Consider the following 13,447-nt stretch of genomic DNA (forward strand, 5'->3'; position numbering starts at 1 on the left):
GAATACCATCATTATTAAATAAACACACTTCCCTTTCTCAGCAACAGCTGGTGCGGGGGGAAGTAATAATAATAATAATGTTGGTATTTGTTAAGTGCTTACTATGTGCCGAGCACTAAGCGCTGGGATAGATACAAGGTAATCAGGTTGTCCCATGTGGGGCTCCCAGTCTTCATCCCCATTTTACAGATGAGGTCACTGAGGCACAGAGAATTAAAGTGACTCGCCCGAGGTCACGCAGCTGACAGATGGCGGAGCCGGGATTAGAACCCAGGATCTCTGACTCCCAAGCCCGTGCCCTTTCCAGCGAGCCACAGAATGCTCCAAGTTGCCTGTGCACCCTCTGTAGTGTCCCCGGTGCCATTTTCAGGTGTGGTCTGGTGCTGCTGGCATCTGCCAAAGAGGCAGAGGGGGAATATCCACACCGTTCATTTTAGGTCTCAACCTGGGGAAGCAGGATATTCACTCTCGAAAGATAAATTCCAAGCAGAGACAGCCTCTAGACTTGGAATACTGGGGAGAGCTCCTTCCCCTTACCTTCTCCTCCTCTGCCTTTCCTTCCATGACACTTCTTTTGTGGTATTTGTTGAGCGCTTACTATGTGCCAGCCACTGTTCTAAGCACTGAAGTAGATACCAGATAATCAGATTGGACACAGCCCGTGTCCCTCATAGGGCTCACAGCCTTAATCCCCGTTTTACAGCTGAGGTAACTGAGGCACAGGGAAGTGAAGTGATTTGCCCAAGGTCGCAGCAAACAGGTGATGGAACGGAGATTAGAACCCAGGTCCTTCTGACTCCCAAACCAATGCTCTGTCAGGAGCTTCTTCTAATAATAATGTTGGTATCTGTTAAGCGCTTACTATGTGCAGAGCACTGTTCTAAGCGCTGGGGTAGACACAGGGGAATCAGGTTGTCCCACGTGGGGCTCACAGTCTTCATCCCCATTTTACAGATGAGGGAACTGAGGCCCAGAGAAGTGAAGTGACTTGCCCACAGTCACACAGCTGACGAGTGGCAGATCTGGGATTCGAACTCGTGACCTCTGACTCCAAAGCCCCTGCTCTTTCCACTGAGCCACGCTGCTTCTCCCCTTGATATCGTCACAGCAAGGAATCAGAATTAGAGAGAACGCCCTCCTTTCCTCGTCATTTCATGGCCTCGATTAGACTCCTCTGCTATAAAGAACATTGAACAGGTTTTTATGCGTATATTTTTTAAATGGTTAGTAGAAATTGCACTGCTAACTCCATCTGAGGAGGAGGCTAGGACTGATGTCCTAAAACCCCCGTCCCCTCCTTGAAACCATCCTCACCAGATCACCAGAGTTTTATTTGGGGGGCATCGTATAGAAAGCTCCCAAATACAAAGAAATAATAATGCCGCTACGGTCCATCAGGGCCACACGAGGAGGATGCCAATATTATTCATTCGTTCAGTAGTATTTATTGAGCGCTTACTGTGTGCAGGGCACTGTACCGAGCGCTTGAAATGGACAAATCGGTAACAGATACGGTCCCTGCCCTTTGACGGGCTTACAGTCTAATGGGGAATATTACAGACCGAGGCACTCGTCAGTTGCCCACCAGCTGTCCAGATATAAAATTAGTTTGTAGCATTTAAATGTAGATAGAGTTGCGAAAAGGACCTGCCCTTAAAATGAATCCCTTATTTTTAGGCCTGAACCCCTTCAAATGTATTTAGCATTGAAAGTAAGAGGAAAACAAATGTGGCCACCTGGAGAGCTGAAAGGAAGTGTTGGGAAAGAAAAGGAAGGCCCGTTGGGTTTAGATTGCAAGCTCCTTATAATAATAATAATGTTGGTATTTGTTAAGCGCTCACTAGGTGCAGAGCACTGTTCTAAGCGCTGGGGGAGATACAGGGTCGTCGGGTTGTCCCACGTGAGGCTCCCGGTTAATCCCCATTTTCCAGATGAGGGAACTGAGGCCCAGAGAAGTGAAGTGACTTGCCCACGGTCACACGGCTGACAAGCGGCAGAGCCGGGATTCGAACCCACGACCTCTGGCTCCCGAGCCCAGGCTCTTTCCACTGAGCCACGCTGCTTCCCTATGGGGAGGGGACGTGTCCTTCGTTGCGTTGAACCCTCCCAAGCGCTTAACACGGGGCTCTGCGCACAGTAAGCACTCGGTAGATACGATTAAATGAATGAAGAACGTAATGACCTTTCTACCATCCCAAATGTGAGGGATGAAAATCCGTTTGGGGTCCCTGAGAGGGCAGGGGGTTGCTCGGATCCCATTTCTGCCCCTAGTAGAACCTACGAGGTGGCCTATGAGCGGTACACAGTTCAAAGTGGAGCTGTTTAAAAATTCCCTAACCAGAAGGATTGGCGAGAAGTAGGACATCTGAGCCCACTGATGGCCCCCTCTACTCCCTCTGCCACCCCCCCTTCCCCTCTCCGCGGCTTAACCCTCTTTTCCCCCCATCTCCCTCCGCTCCTCCCCCTCTCCCTTCCCATCCCCTCGGCACTGTACCCGTCCGCTCGACTGCGTATATTTTCATCACCCTATTCATTTTGGTAATGAAATGTACATCGCCTCGATGCTATTCGGTTGCCATCGGTTTTTACGAGACGCTCTTCCCCTCGACTCTGTTTATCGCCATCGTTCTCGTCCGTCCGTCTCCCCCGATCAGACCGTAAGCCCGTCGGACGGCAGGGACCGTCTCTATCCGTTGCCGACTTGTTCATTCCAAGCGCTTAGTACGGTGCTCTGCACATAGTAAGCGCTCAATAAATACTATTGAATGAATGAATGAATTTAAAGGCAACGCTGTGCAGAGTCGCAAAATCCTTGCGGATTCTGTAAATTATTCATTCGTTTAGAGCCCTGGAGATGGCAGTAGAGTACATATATAAATTTTTCATAAATTATAGCTGTTTTACCAAATGTAACTGACTAAAATTTGACCTTTTACATTCGTATCCCTCATTTCAAAAGTGTAGAATTCTGACTTTCAGTGTAGTTCAACGACTAACATTTGACCTTTTCCGTTTGTGTGCATCATTCCAAAAGTGTGTCATTTTAACTTTCAAGCCGTATTTCTGGTATTCTGAGTCTTCGATTGTATTGCCAATTTTGCATCTGACAACCAAGCCCTCTAAACGGATCAGTCGATCGTATTTACTGAGCTCTTACTGTGCGCAGAGCACTGTTCTGAGCGCTTGGGGAGAGTACGGTATAACAGAACACGATTAGACCGTAAGCCCGTCAGAGGGCAGGGACTGTTTCTATCTGTTACCGATTTGTCCATTCCAAGCGCTTAGTACAGTGTTCTGCACATAGTAAGCGCTCAATAAATATGAATGAATGAATGAATGAATGAAACAGTCTCCTCCCCCAACGAGCTCCAGTCTAGAGTCTAAATCACATGTAGGGTAAGTAACAGAGGAGAAGGATTTGTACACAAGTGCTTTGGGTTGGGAATTAAAGTGCTAATGATACGTATTCATTCGTTCAATAGTATTTATTGAGCGCTTACTATGTGCAGAGCACTGTACTAAGCGCTTGGAATATACAAATCGGTAACAGAGACAGTCCCTGCCCTTTGACGGGCTTACCCGGAGCAATGACTTGGATTCTTTCAAAGTGATGTCTTATATAGTTCAATCAATGACTGATAATCCAACTATTTAACAGATAAATGTCCATTCAACTTTTTTTAATGACAAGCTAGAGCACTCTGATTGGCACCGTAAATGTAGACAAAAGGCCACAGAATCACTTTGGCTTGAGATTGTCTTTTTAACTGGGTCAGGGTTGATTGCTTCGCTTTGCAGCTTCAGGAGGCGGCTTCAGAAGCAAGAGGGGTCTTGGGTGCAGGTATACACATGTATCTTTTTTAGAATGTATACTCTTAAATGGGGAAGGATAAGCATTATTTTAAGTTTCTAGTAGTGGAGCATGTCCACAATGTATTCTAAGAGGTCTGCTAAATTACCAAATGTTGATTTGTTACCTAAAACTTCTAAGCATGCACCAGGAGTCTCCAATAATAATAATAATTGCGGTATTTTTAAAGCGCTTACTGTATGCCAAGCACTGGAGTAGAGACAACAAGATAATCGGATCAGGCATAGTCCCCGCCCCAAGTGGGGCTCACAGTCTGAGGAGGAGGGAGAACGGGGAATGTGTCTTTTTATCGTTGTATTGTACCCTCCCGAGCGCTTAGTACAGTGCTGTGCACACAGGAAGCATTCAATAAATATTGATTGAATGAATGAATGGACTTAATCCCCATTTTACAGGTAGGTAAACCAAGCTCCAAGGCAGTTAAGTGACTTGCCCAAGCTCACAAAGCAGACAAGCGGCAGACTTAGATCAGAACCCAAGTCAGCTGATTCCAAGGCCCGTGCTCTTTCATCTAAGCCGTGCTGTGTCTCCCTCATGGGTGTCTCTCCTCCAAAGGTTAGGGAAAGAAGGCAACCCCAGGTAGATATGATGGGAGGAAAGAGTGATTAAGCGTGTCCAAGCCTCATCGGGCTCAGCAGAAGGCCAGAGGGAGGCCGACGGTGTTGACGTCCCCAGCTTGGAATCTTCTCCCTCTCTGCCTCAGCTTCCCTTGACTGACCCTCATTTGTATATATTTTTATTACCCTATTTATTTTGTTAATGAGATGTACATCCCCTTGATTCTATTTATTGCTGTTGTTCTTGTCTGTCCGTCTCCCCCGATTAGTCTGTGAGCCCGACAATGGGCAGGGACCGTCTCTATCTGTTGCCGATTTGTACATTCCAAGCGCTTAGTACAGTGCCCTGCACGTAGTAAGCGCTCCATAAATGCTATTGAAGGAATGAACGAATGAACTCTCGTTCTAGCGGCTCATCATGTCTACTGCCTCATCCACACACACTCTTAGAGTTCCTCACCACTGCCGTTTCCCACAGTGTGACAGGGCGACTTGTCTATCATCTAATGATTAGGCCCCTGGAAGTCCCGTGGCCCCTGGATTAGGCCACGGTGAAGCAGCGTGGCTCAGTGGAAAGAGCACACGAGCTTTGGAGTCACAGGTCATGGGTTCGAATCCCGGCTCGGCCACTTGTCAGCTGTGTGACTTTGGGCAAGTCACTTAACTTCTCGGTGCCTCAGTTCCCTCATCTGTAAAATGGGGATTAAGACTGTGAGCCCCTTGTGGGACAACCTGATCCCCCTGTGTCTACCCCAGCGCTTAGAACAGTGCTCGGCACATAGTAAGCGCTTAACAAATACCAACATTATTATTATTATTAAGTCTGTGTTATGATTTTTAACTGCCCATGGCAGTTTTGATATCACTTTTTAAACGTCCTGTTATATTTGCAGCAATCTCCAGTATTTGTATTACCGAAGCTGGAATATCAAGCCTGTTACGGAGTTGAAGCTCTTACCCAGAGTGAACTGTGTCACCTGTGGACGGAAAGTTTATTGCATTCCAACTGCTCGTTTTATGTTGGTAAGCATTTTTGGTGCAAACATCGGGACAGTCTTTTCTCCGATAATGCCTCAGTTTCGCTCAGCGTGAAAAAATGGTTATTTCGGTTAAAGCGCTAGGATGGATCCTCCGACCTAATCGGAGGTGATTGGTCAGCCCTTGTCCCTCTGCGTATGTAGTCGAATTTATACACGCCATCTTGTGCCGTGAGAATTTATGTAGTTGCCAGTCTCTAAAAACACTTCCCTCCATCACAAGCCTCAGTTGAGCAGTGTCAAACTGCTCTTGTTTTTTCACTACTGCGCAGTCAGTACAAACTCTTCTCCAGAGTTTCTGCCTAGTGGTGTTCACTTTAAGGTTGGTCAGACCGGCTGGGAGAGATGACTGTATCTATATTGAGATCGTTAAAGAAACAGAAATTTATTTGAAAGAGGCAGTGTCCCATAGCCAGTTGTTTTAACTGATGAGATTACACAGAAGATAACAAATAGACTCACCCCCCACACCTAACTCTTAAAGTGTTTGTCTCCCCATAAATCTACAATCAGCTGCTGATGTAAAGGACAGCCAATTTGAGGCAGCGTGGCTCAGTGGAAAGAGCCCGGGCTTGGGAGTCTGAGGTCACGGGTTCAAATCTCAGCTCTGGCACTTGTCAGCTGTGTGACTGTGGGCAAGCCACTTCACTTCTCTGGGCCTCAGTTACCTCATCTGGAAAATGGGGATCAACTGTGAGCCTCACGTGGGACAACCTGATTACCCTGTATCTACCCCAGCGCTTAGAACATTGCTCGGCACATTGTAAGCTCTTAACAAATACCAACATTATTATTATTATTATTATTATTATTATTCATGGACACTTCTCAGTGATCAGGAATCGACTGCTGAGAGACTGAAAGACATTGACTCGGTAGCACTGACACAACAGAAGGCGTGATGACTTTCACTTTCAGTGTTTGCTTACCCATGTTAAAGGTTGCTTCAGCAGAGACAAGAAAATTTCCTTTCTCTAAATCTAATTTGGCCCACCCATTTAGGGTACTTATTCCAATTGGCATCTAAAACTGATTTGGGCAAACTATGGACTGCTGAGCCCCTGTGAATTGAACCCTCTCAAACGGTACAAGCGTGCTTTGTTAAAAGTTCCTTAATGTCGTTGTCCGTCCATCTTCCCCCCCGCCCCGAGGTAAGGAGGTGCAAGAAGAGCTACATGGTCAGTGATAGAATATCCCTGCCACTTTGCTTTCCTGCTTCAGTCAATAGCATTTAATGAGCAGAGTACTAAGCGTGAAATGTTTGCTGACTTAAAATATTAACGAATAATTTCTAATAATAATGATGGTATTTAAGTGTTTACCATGTGCCAAGCACTGTTCTAAGCCCTGGGGGGGGATACAAGGTGAGCAGCTTGTCCAACGTGGGGCTCACAGTCTTCATCCCCATTTTACAGATGAGGTAACTGAGGCAAAGAGAAGTTAAATGACTTGCCTAAAGTCATATAGCTGACAAGCGGCAGAGCCGGGATTAGAACCCATGACCTCGGACTCCCCAGCCCGGGCTCTTTCCACTGAGCCAAGCTGCTACTCTAAGCCACGCTGCTTCTCGCGTATTCACATTTTTATTTTAAAATCAAAGGATCTTGCCTTGACAAACACGTTCTCCAACTTGACAAGAGATAACCAAGAAATGACATTATTAAAATTCAAAATAGTGATACTAGAAGTAATCGGTGATGGTCCCCTTCACAGACACTTGCTTCATAAGATGAGATTTTCAGCAGTTCATCATTTTTTTAAGTTTCTTGAATAAATGTTTGCTGACTACTGCTAAGGCCCCATTATGGAGTAAACCTCTATTTGATTTGGTAGATTTATGGAGACAAACTAATTCCCAGCACCTTAATATGACCATTTTGTCAGCTTTTTTGCTTTGTTTTAAATAATTAAAATGTTTCTCTTCTATAAGGTACTTTAATAATCTTAGAGCTTGCAATAGGAATGCAAAGATGAAATAGATATGCTGAAACTTAATTTATGGGGAGACAAATAGTTTTAAGAGTTGGGCGTGGGAACGAGTCTATTTGTTATCTTAAAAAAAAAGATTGGAGACAAGAGATGCTTGTCAGCAGAACTGCCATTTTCAAAAACTCACTTTAAAAAGGAAGTATCTAGATTTTTTCCGAGACCCTAAATGAGAAATCTAAACTGCTCTCCCTTTGGGTGGAAATGAAGCCAACAAAAATCCAGTCCTACCCTGGATTAGGACCACTCCACAATGTGTGCATCCTGGGGGATGTAAATCGGTAAATCTGTGGCATTTGTCAAGCGCTTATTGTGTGCCAAACGTTGATTAGAGACTTGGGAGAGAATAGATGAGCGTTGATAGGCACCTTCCCTGCCTACAAGGAGCTTACAGTCTAGAAGGAAAATGTTCAGCTCTACTGACTGATTTCTCTCAATGTAAGTAAATCCCCCTCCAAAGAAATGCAGTCACTGCTCCCTGGACCATCAATCCGTCAATCAGTGGTATTTATTGAGCGCTTACTATTTGAAGAGCACTGTACACATGGAAGAGTACGGTAAACATAATTTTCAGACGTTCCCCGGCTGTGTGCGTGTAAGGTGGACAACAAAAATTCTTCGTCTAAATCTTATTTGGCCCATCCTTTTAGAGTACTCATTCCAGATGGCCCGAGGGAGGATGTGGGTAAGAGGTCAGTGACGAGATTGAGGTAGAGGGAGTAAGGTGACGTTAGAGGGGCAAAAGCGTGTGGGCTGGGTTTTAGGAAATCCGGGAAGTAAGGTTAGGAAGGGGCCAGCGGAGGGAGTGCTTTAAAGCTGATGGTGAGGAGTTTCTGTTTGATGTGGTGGTGGAATGGGTAACCCCTGGAGGTTCTTGACAAGTGGGGAGACGTGGACCGAACCTTTTTTTTTTTTTTAAGAAAAATGATCTGAGAAGCAGAAAGTTAAGTGTGGACTGGAGTCTGGAGAGACAGAAAGCAGAAAGGTCAGCAAGGAGACTGATGCAGTATTCAGGTCTTTGGATCAATGTAGCAGTTTGGATGGAGAGGAAAAGACAGATTTTAGTGATGCTGTGAAGGTAGAACCGACATGATTCGGTGACTCATAATTTTACTAGCAATTGTCATATTTATTAAACATTTGTCAATGTCAAGCACTGTACTAAATACTGTACATCCTAAAAAAAAAACCCTCTCTTGACCCCACTGCCCCTTCCAGTTATCACCCTATCTCCCTCCTACCCTTCCTTTCCTAACTCCTAGAATGAGTCGTCTACACTCGCTGCCTTGAATTCCTCAACTCCAACTCTCTCCCGGACCCCCTCCGATCTGGCTTCCGTCCCCTACACTCCACCCAAACTGCCCTCTCGAGGTCACCAGTGACCTCCTTTTCGCCAAATCCAACGGCTCCTACTCTATCCTAATCCTCCTCGACCTCTCAGCTGCCTTTGACACTGTCGACCATCCCCTTCTCCTCAACACGTTATCCAACCTTGGCTTCACGGACTCCGTCCTCTCCTGATTCTCTTCTTATCTCTCAGGCCGTTCATTCTCGGTCTTCTTCGTGGGCTCCTCCTCCCCCTCCCATCCCCTAACCGTAGGGGTTCCTCAAGGGTCAGTTCTTGGTCCCCTTCTCTTCTCCATCTATACTCACTCCCTTGGTGAACTCATTCATTCCCACAGCTTCAACTATCATTTCTACGCAGATGACACCCAAATGTACATCTCCTCCCCTGTTCTGTCACCCTCCCTCCAGGCTTGTATCTTCTCCTGCCTTCAAGTCATCTCCACCTCGATGTCTGCCCACCACCTAAAATTCATCATGTCCAGGACTGAGCTCCTTATCTTCCCTCCCAAACCCTGTCTTCTCCCTGACTTTCCCGTCACTGTGGACGACACTACCATCCTTCCCGTCTCACAGGCCCGCAACCTCGGTGTCATCCTTGACTCTGCTCTCTCATTTACCCCACACATCCAATCCGTCACCAAGACATGCCGGTCTCACCTTCACAACAGCACCAAGATCCGCCCTCTCCTCTCCATCCAAACAGCCACCTTGCTGGTACAAGCTCTGATAATATCTTGACTGGATTATTGCATCAGCCTCCTCTCTGATCTCCCATCCTCCTGTCCCTCCTCGCTTCAGTCTATACTTTCACTCTGCTGCCCAGATTATCTTGGTACAGAAACGGTCTGAGCATGTCACTCCCCTCCTCAAAAATCTCCAGTGGTTGCCTATCAACCTTCACACGAAGCAAAAACTCCTCTCTCTTGGCTTCAAAGCTCTCCATCCCCTTGCCCCCTCCTACCTCAACTCCCTTCTCTCCTTCTACAGCCCACCCCGTACACTCCGCTGCTCTGCCGCTAACCTCCTCACTATGCTTCATTCTTGCCTGGCCCACGTCCTAACGCTGACCTGGAATGCCCTCCCCCTTCACATCCACCAAACTAACTCTCTTCCCCTCATCAAAGCCCTACTGAGAGCTCACCTCCTCCAGAAGGCCTTCCCAGACTGAGCCTTCCCTTTCCCTCTGCCGCTCCTCCCCTCCCCATTCCCCCCACTCCCTCCCTCTGCTCTACCCCCTTCCCCTCCCCGCAGCACGTGTATATTTGTATGTATTACTTATTACTCTCTTTTATTAATGATGTGTATGTATCTGTGATTCTGTCTATCTATTTTGATGTTATTGATACCTGACTACTTGTTTTGTTCTGCTGTCTGTCTCCTCCTATTAGACTGTGAGCCCGTTGTTGGGCAGGGATTGTCTCTATCTGTTGCCGAATTATACATTCCAAGCGCTTAGTACAGTGCTCTGCATACAGTAAGCACTCAATAAATACAATTGAATGAATGAATACCGTGTAAACCCCAAATCAGGTCGGACATAGTCCCGTCCCACATGAGGTTCCTATTCTAAGTGAACACCAACAGATTGCAGCTTGAATATCTCATCTGACCAGGAGGGTTTTGTTGTTTAATAAATGCTTTTAATTTTTTGTTTCAGGACATATTGATGCATTTACATCGAAGCTTTTTTTCCTCGAAGAAATTCCTATGGATATTCTAAAAGAGAAGTTTGCAACCCTGATGTAAGAAAACAAGTTTAGTTATGATCGACGTTCACTGTAACTGATGTCTAACTTGCCTGGTACCTAATTAAGTACAGCTCAAGAGTGTGAATTCTTCTAGAGCATGTCCTCTCTGGGTTTGGATGAGGACCACTGACTCGTATCAGTCAATGATACTTATTTAGGGCTTAATTTGTGCAGAACATTATACCGAGCACTTGGGAGAGTACAATGCAACAGAATTAGCGGACACGTTCCCTGCTCCTAATGTGCTTACAGTCTAGAGGGAACTTATGTAATTAGGCTAAGTGGCGTGTCTTTGTATTTGTATCGTGCACTCTATTTTGGAGAGTAGCCGGAAGAGGCTACTCTCTTGATGGAGGCATCCGATGTCCAGTTCCAGAGATGCTCAGGGCTCATTGTTTCACAGGGTACTTCTAGTGGCCTCAGGATAGGCTGCCAGGTGCCCGGGGCCCCTGAACCAACTCAGGAACTCAAAAAACGACTGCTCTGTCAGAGATGGCGTAGGGCTGAGCGGCAGAGCGCAGCACATTTGCTGTTCCTGAGGGGTCAGTGACTGAGGCAGGGCTCACTAAGTTGGCAGGGGGCATCAAATGTGTTCTTCCCTGTGAGTTTCGAGCAGGTTTGAAGGAGTAAATTCATAGAAGAGATTAATGCTGAGTTACTAGAGAGAGAGGGAGATAGAGGGCAAGACTAGAGGTATTAGACGGTACATCCCTAAATATTAGGGTGGATGTCAAAAACGACAACCATAAAGTGGTTTCTCAGTCGCGTTATCACTGCTGCAAACAAAATACAGAGCTAGAAGGACCAGTGATGATGTGTTGATGTCTGTTTCCCCCCTTCTAGACTGTGAGCCCATTGTGGGCAGGGATCGTCTCTCTCTGTTGCAGAATTTCCTTTCCAAGTGCTTAGTACAGTTGTCTGCACACAGTAAGCTGTCAATAAATACGATTGAATGAATGAATTTCTCTGGTTATAGTCTTAAGGAGAAAATTGGGCTCATCTCTAACTTGGTTGGGTTGTTTATCGAGAATTGGTTTTGTGTGACTTGATTCATTTTTGGGGGAACTGTTTTATTTAGGTCGGCAAACGCGTTCAACATCCTCCAGCACATCTTGAAGAAAATAACAGAGTAAGTCTTTCCTGAACGCGGTGAAGCAGTCGGTCATGGTTTCCAGTGACAAAATGTTTAGGTCACTGTCGAAATCAATTATCTTCACAGAAATATCTCAGCTAAGCATTCTGGCTGAGTAATTGATGAAGTTAACTTTTACCTTTTTGTATAAATTGTAGTCATCTAGTAAACATTTAGAGCGGTGACTCCCAACATTTCTTTGCTCCTAACTTCCTTATTTGCCCCTTATCATTTCCATAACATGTCTAACTTTAAAAAACTTCCCAGCCGAAAGAGGACATGGACTTTATATTTGGTTTTCTGTCCAATCTACTATGTCTTGCTTGAAATCACTTTTTGTACAAGCAATTTCATTAAAAAGTGTGACTTTTAAAATTTTGTCCCCAAACAAAGCTTCACCTTTTCATCAGTTTAGTCCAGTTCAAAGGCAACCATCCACAATTCTCTGTGTTTAGAAACTGTTTCTCACAGGACGTTGATATCACTTTTGAGTCCAAACATTTTTTCTTTTCATTTTTTTCCACAAAGGATGATCATGATATTTAGGAAATGGTCTTTCTAATAAGGGCTAGACCTGAAGGGCATATTTAATTCCTAATAACAAATAAAATGCATTTTAGTGGCTTATTGAGAGAATCTTTGAATGGGTGGCTTTTTGAAAGCTTATTCTACAGAACCTTACAGAGAGTCATTCCTATGCTTCCCTTACATACTCCTAAACTTATAAATTTTGTGCTTTTAATATTTAGAAAAATTGCTATAACAGAGATAATCTTTTCATTTTTTTAAATATTCATCTTTAAAAAAACAGAATGAGAGTATGGGAAGAGGGCCAGGAATCCTCATAAAATCTTTTCAAGAAATAATCAACATGGTCTGGTGGTTAGCACATGGGCCTGGGAGTCAGAAGGACCTGGATTCTTATCCCAGCTCTGCCACTTATCTGTTCTGTGTCTGTGGACAAGCCACGTAGCTTCCCTGTGCCTCAATTGCCTCATCTGGAAAATGGGGATTAAGACTGTGAGCTCCATGTGGGATGTGGACTATATCCAACCTGCTTGTTTTGTATAATAATAATAATGTTGGTATTTGTTAAGCGCTTACTATGTGCAGAGCACTGTTCTAAGCGTTGGGGTAGATACAGGGTGATCAGGTCGTCCCACGTGAGGCTCACAGTCGTAATCGCCATTTTATAGATGAGGGAACTGAGGCACAGAGAAGTGAAGTGACTTGCCTACAGTCACACAGCTAAGTTCATTCATTCAATAGTATTTATTGAGCGCTTACTATGTGCAGAGCACTGTACTAAGCGCTTGGGATGAACAAGTCGGCAACAGATAGAGACAGTCCCCGCCGTTTGACGGGCTTACAGTCTAATCGGATAAGTGGCAGAGCTGGGATTTGAACTCATGACCTCTGACTCCCAAGCCCGGGCTCTTTCCACTGAGCCACGCTGCTTCTCTGCAGTATCTTCACCTGCACTTATTACGGGGCCTAACGTAGTAAAGCCATGGGGAAGCAGCATTAGTAAGCGCTTAACAAATACCAACATTATTAAATGCTTAACAAATACCATAAAAAAAAGTGGGTAGAGAACCCAGTGGGTTGTAACATAGTGACCTCATCTCCTCATCCCAAAGTAGAGTAAGTCTTAAAGAAACAAATGAATAATTCTTCAGATTAAGAAATGTCAGTTCTAAAAATGAAAAGATAATTAGCTTTTTCCACACTGTTCTTATTATGTATGGATTGGAAGTAGATAAAAGCAC

At 45.1% G+C, this 13,447-nt stretch overlaps 1 protein-coding gene across 2 annotated transcripts in view; it reads left to right on the top strand.

Annotated features, from left to right (window-relative positions):
* ICE2 (interactor of little elongation complex ELL subunit 2) overlaps positions 1–13,447 on the top strand; it is a 54,765-nt gene that overhangs the window by 36,303 nt on the left and 5,015 nt on the right. Inside the window, exons 11-13 of one of the 2 annotated variants that reach the window (XM_029066096.1) lie at positions 5,322–5,451; positions 10,456–10,540; positions 11,625–11,675. In XM_029066096.1, coding sequence (XP_028921929.1) covers positions 5,322–5,451; positions 10,456–10,540; positions 11,625–11,675 — 266 coding nt within the window. Of the gene's footprint in view, positions 1–5,321; positions 5,452–10,455; positions 10,541–11,624; positions 11,676–13,447 lie in introns of those variants that run through there. The other variant, XM_029066097.1, reaches the window with a different exon arrangement.

Source organism: Ornithorhynchus anatinus, chromosome 5 (genome assembly GCF_004115215.2).
Source record: "Ornithorhynchus anatinus isolate Pmale09 chromosome 5, mOrnAna1.pri.v4, whole genome shotgun sequence".
Classification (NCBI taxonomy): Eukaryota; Metazoa; Chordata; class Mammalia; order Monotremata; family Ornithorhynchidae; genus Ornithorhynchus; species Ornithorhynchus anatinus.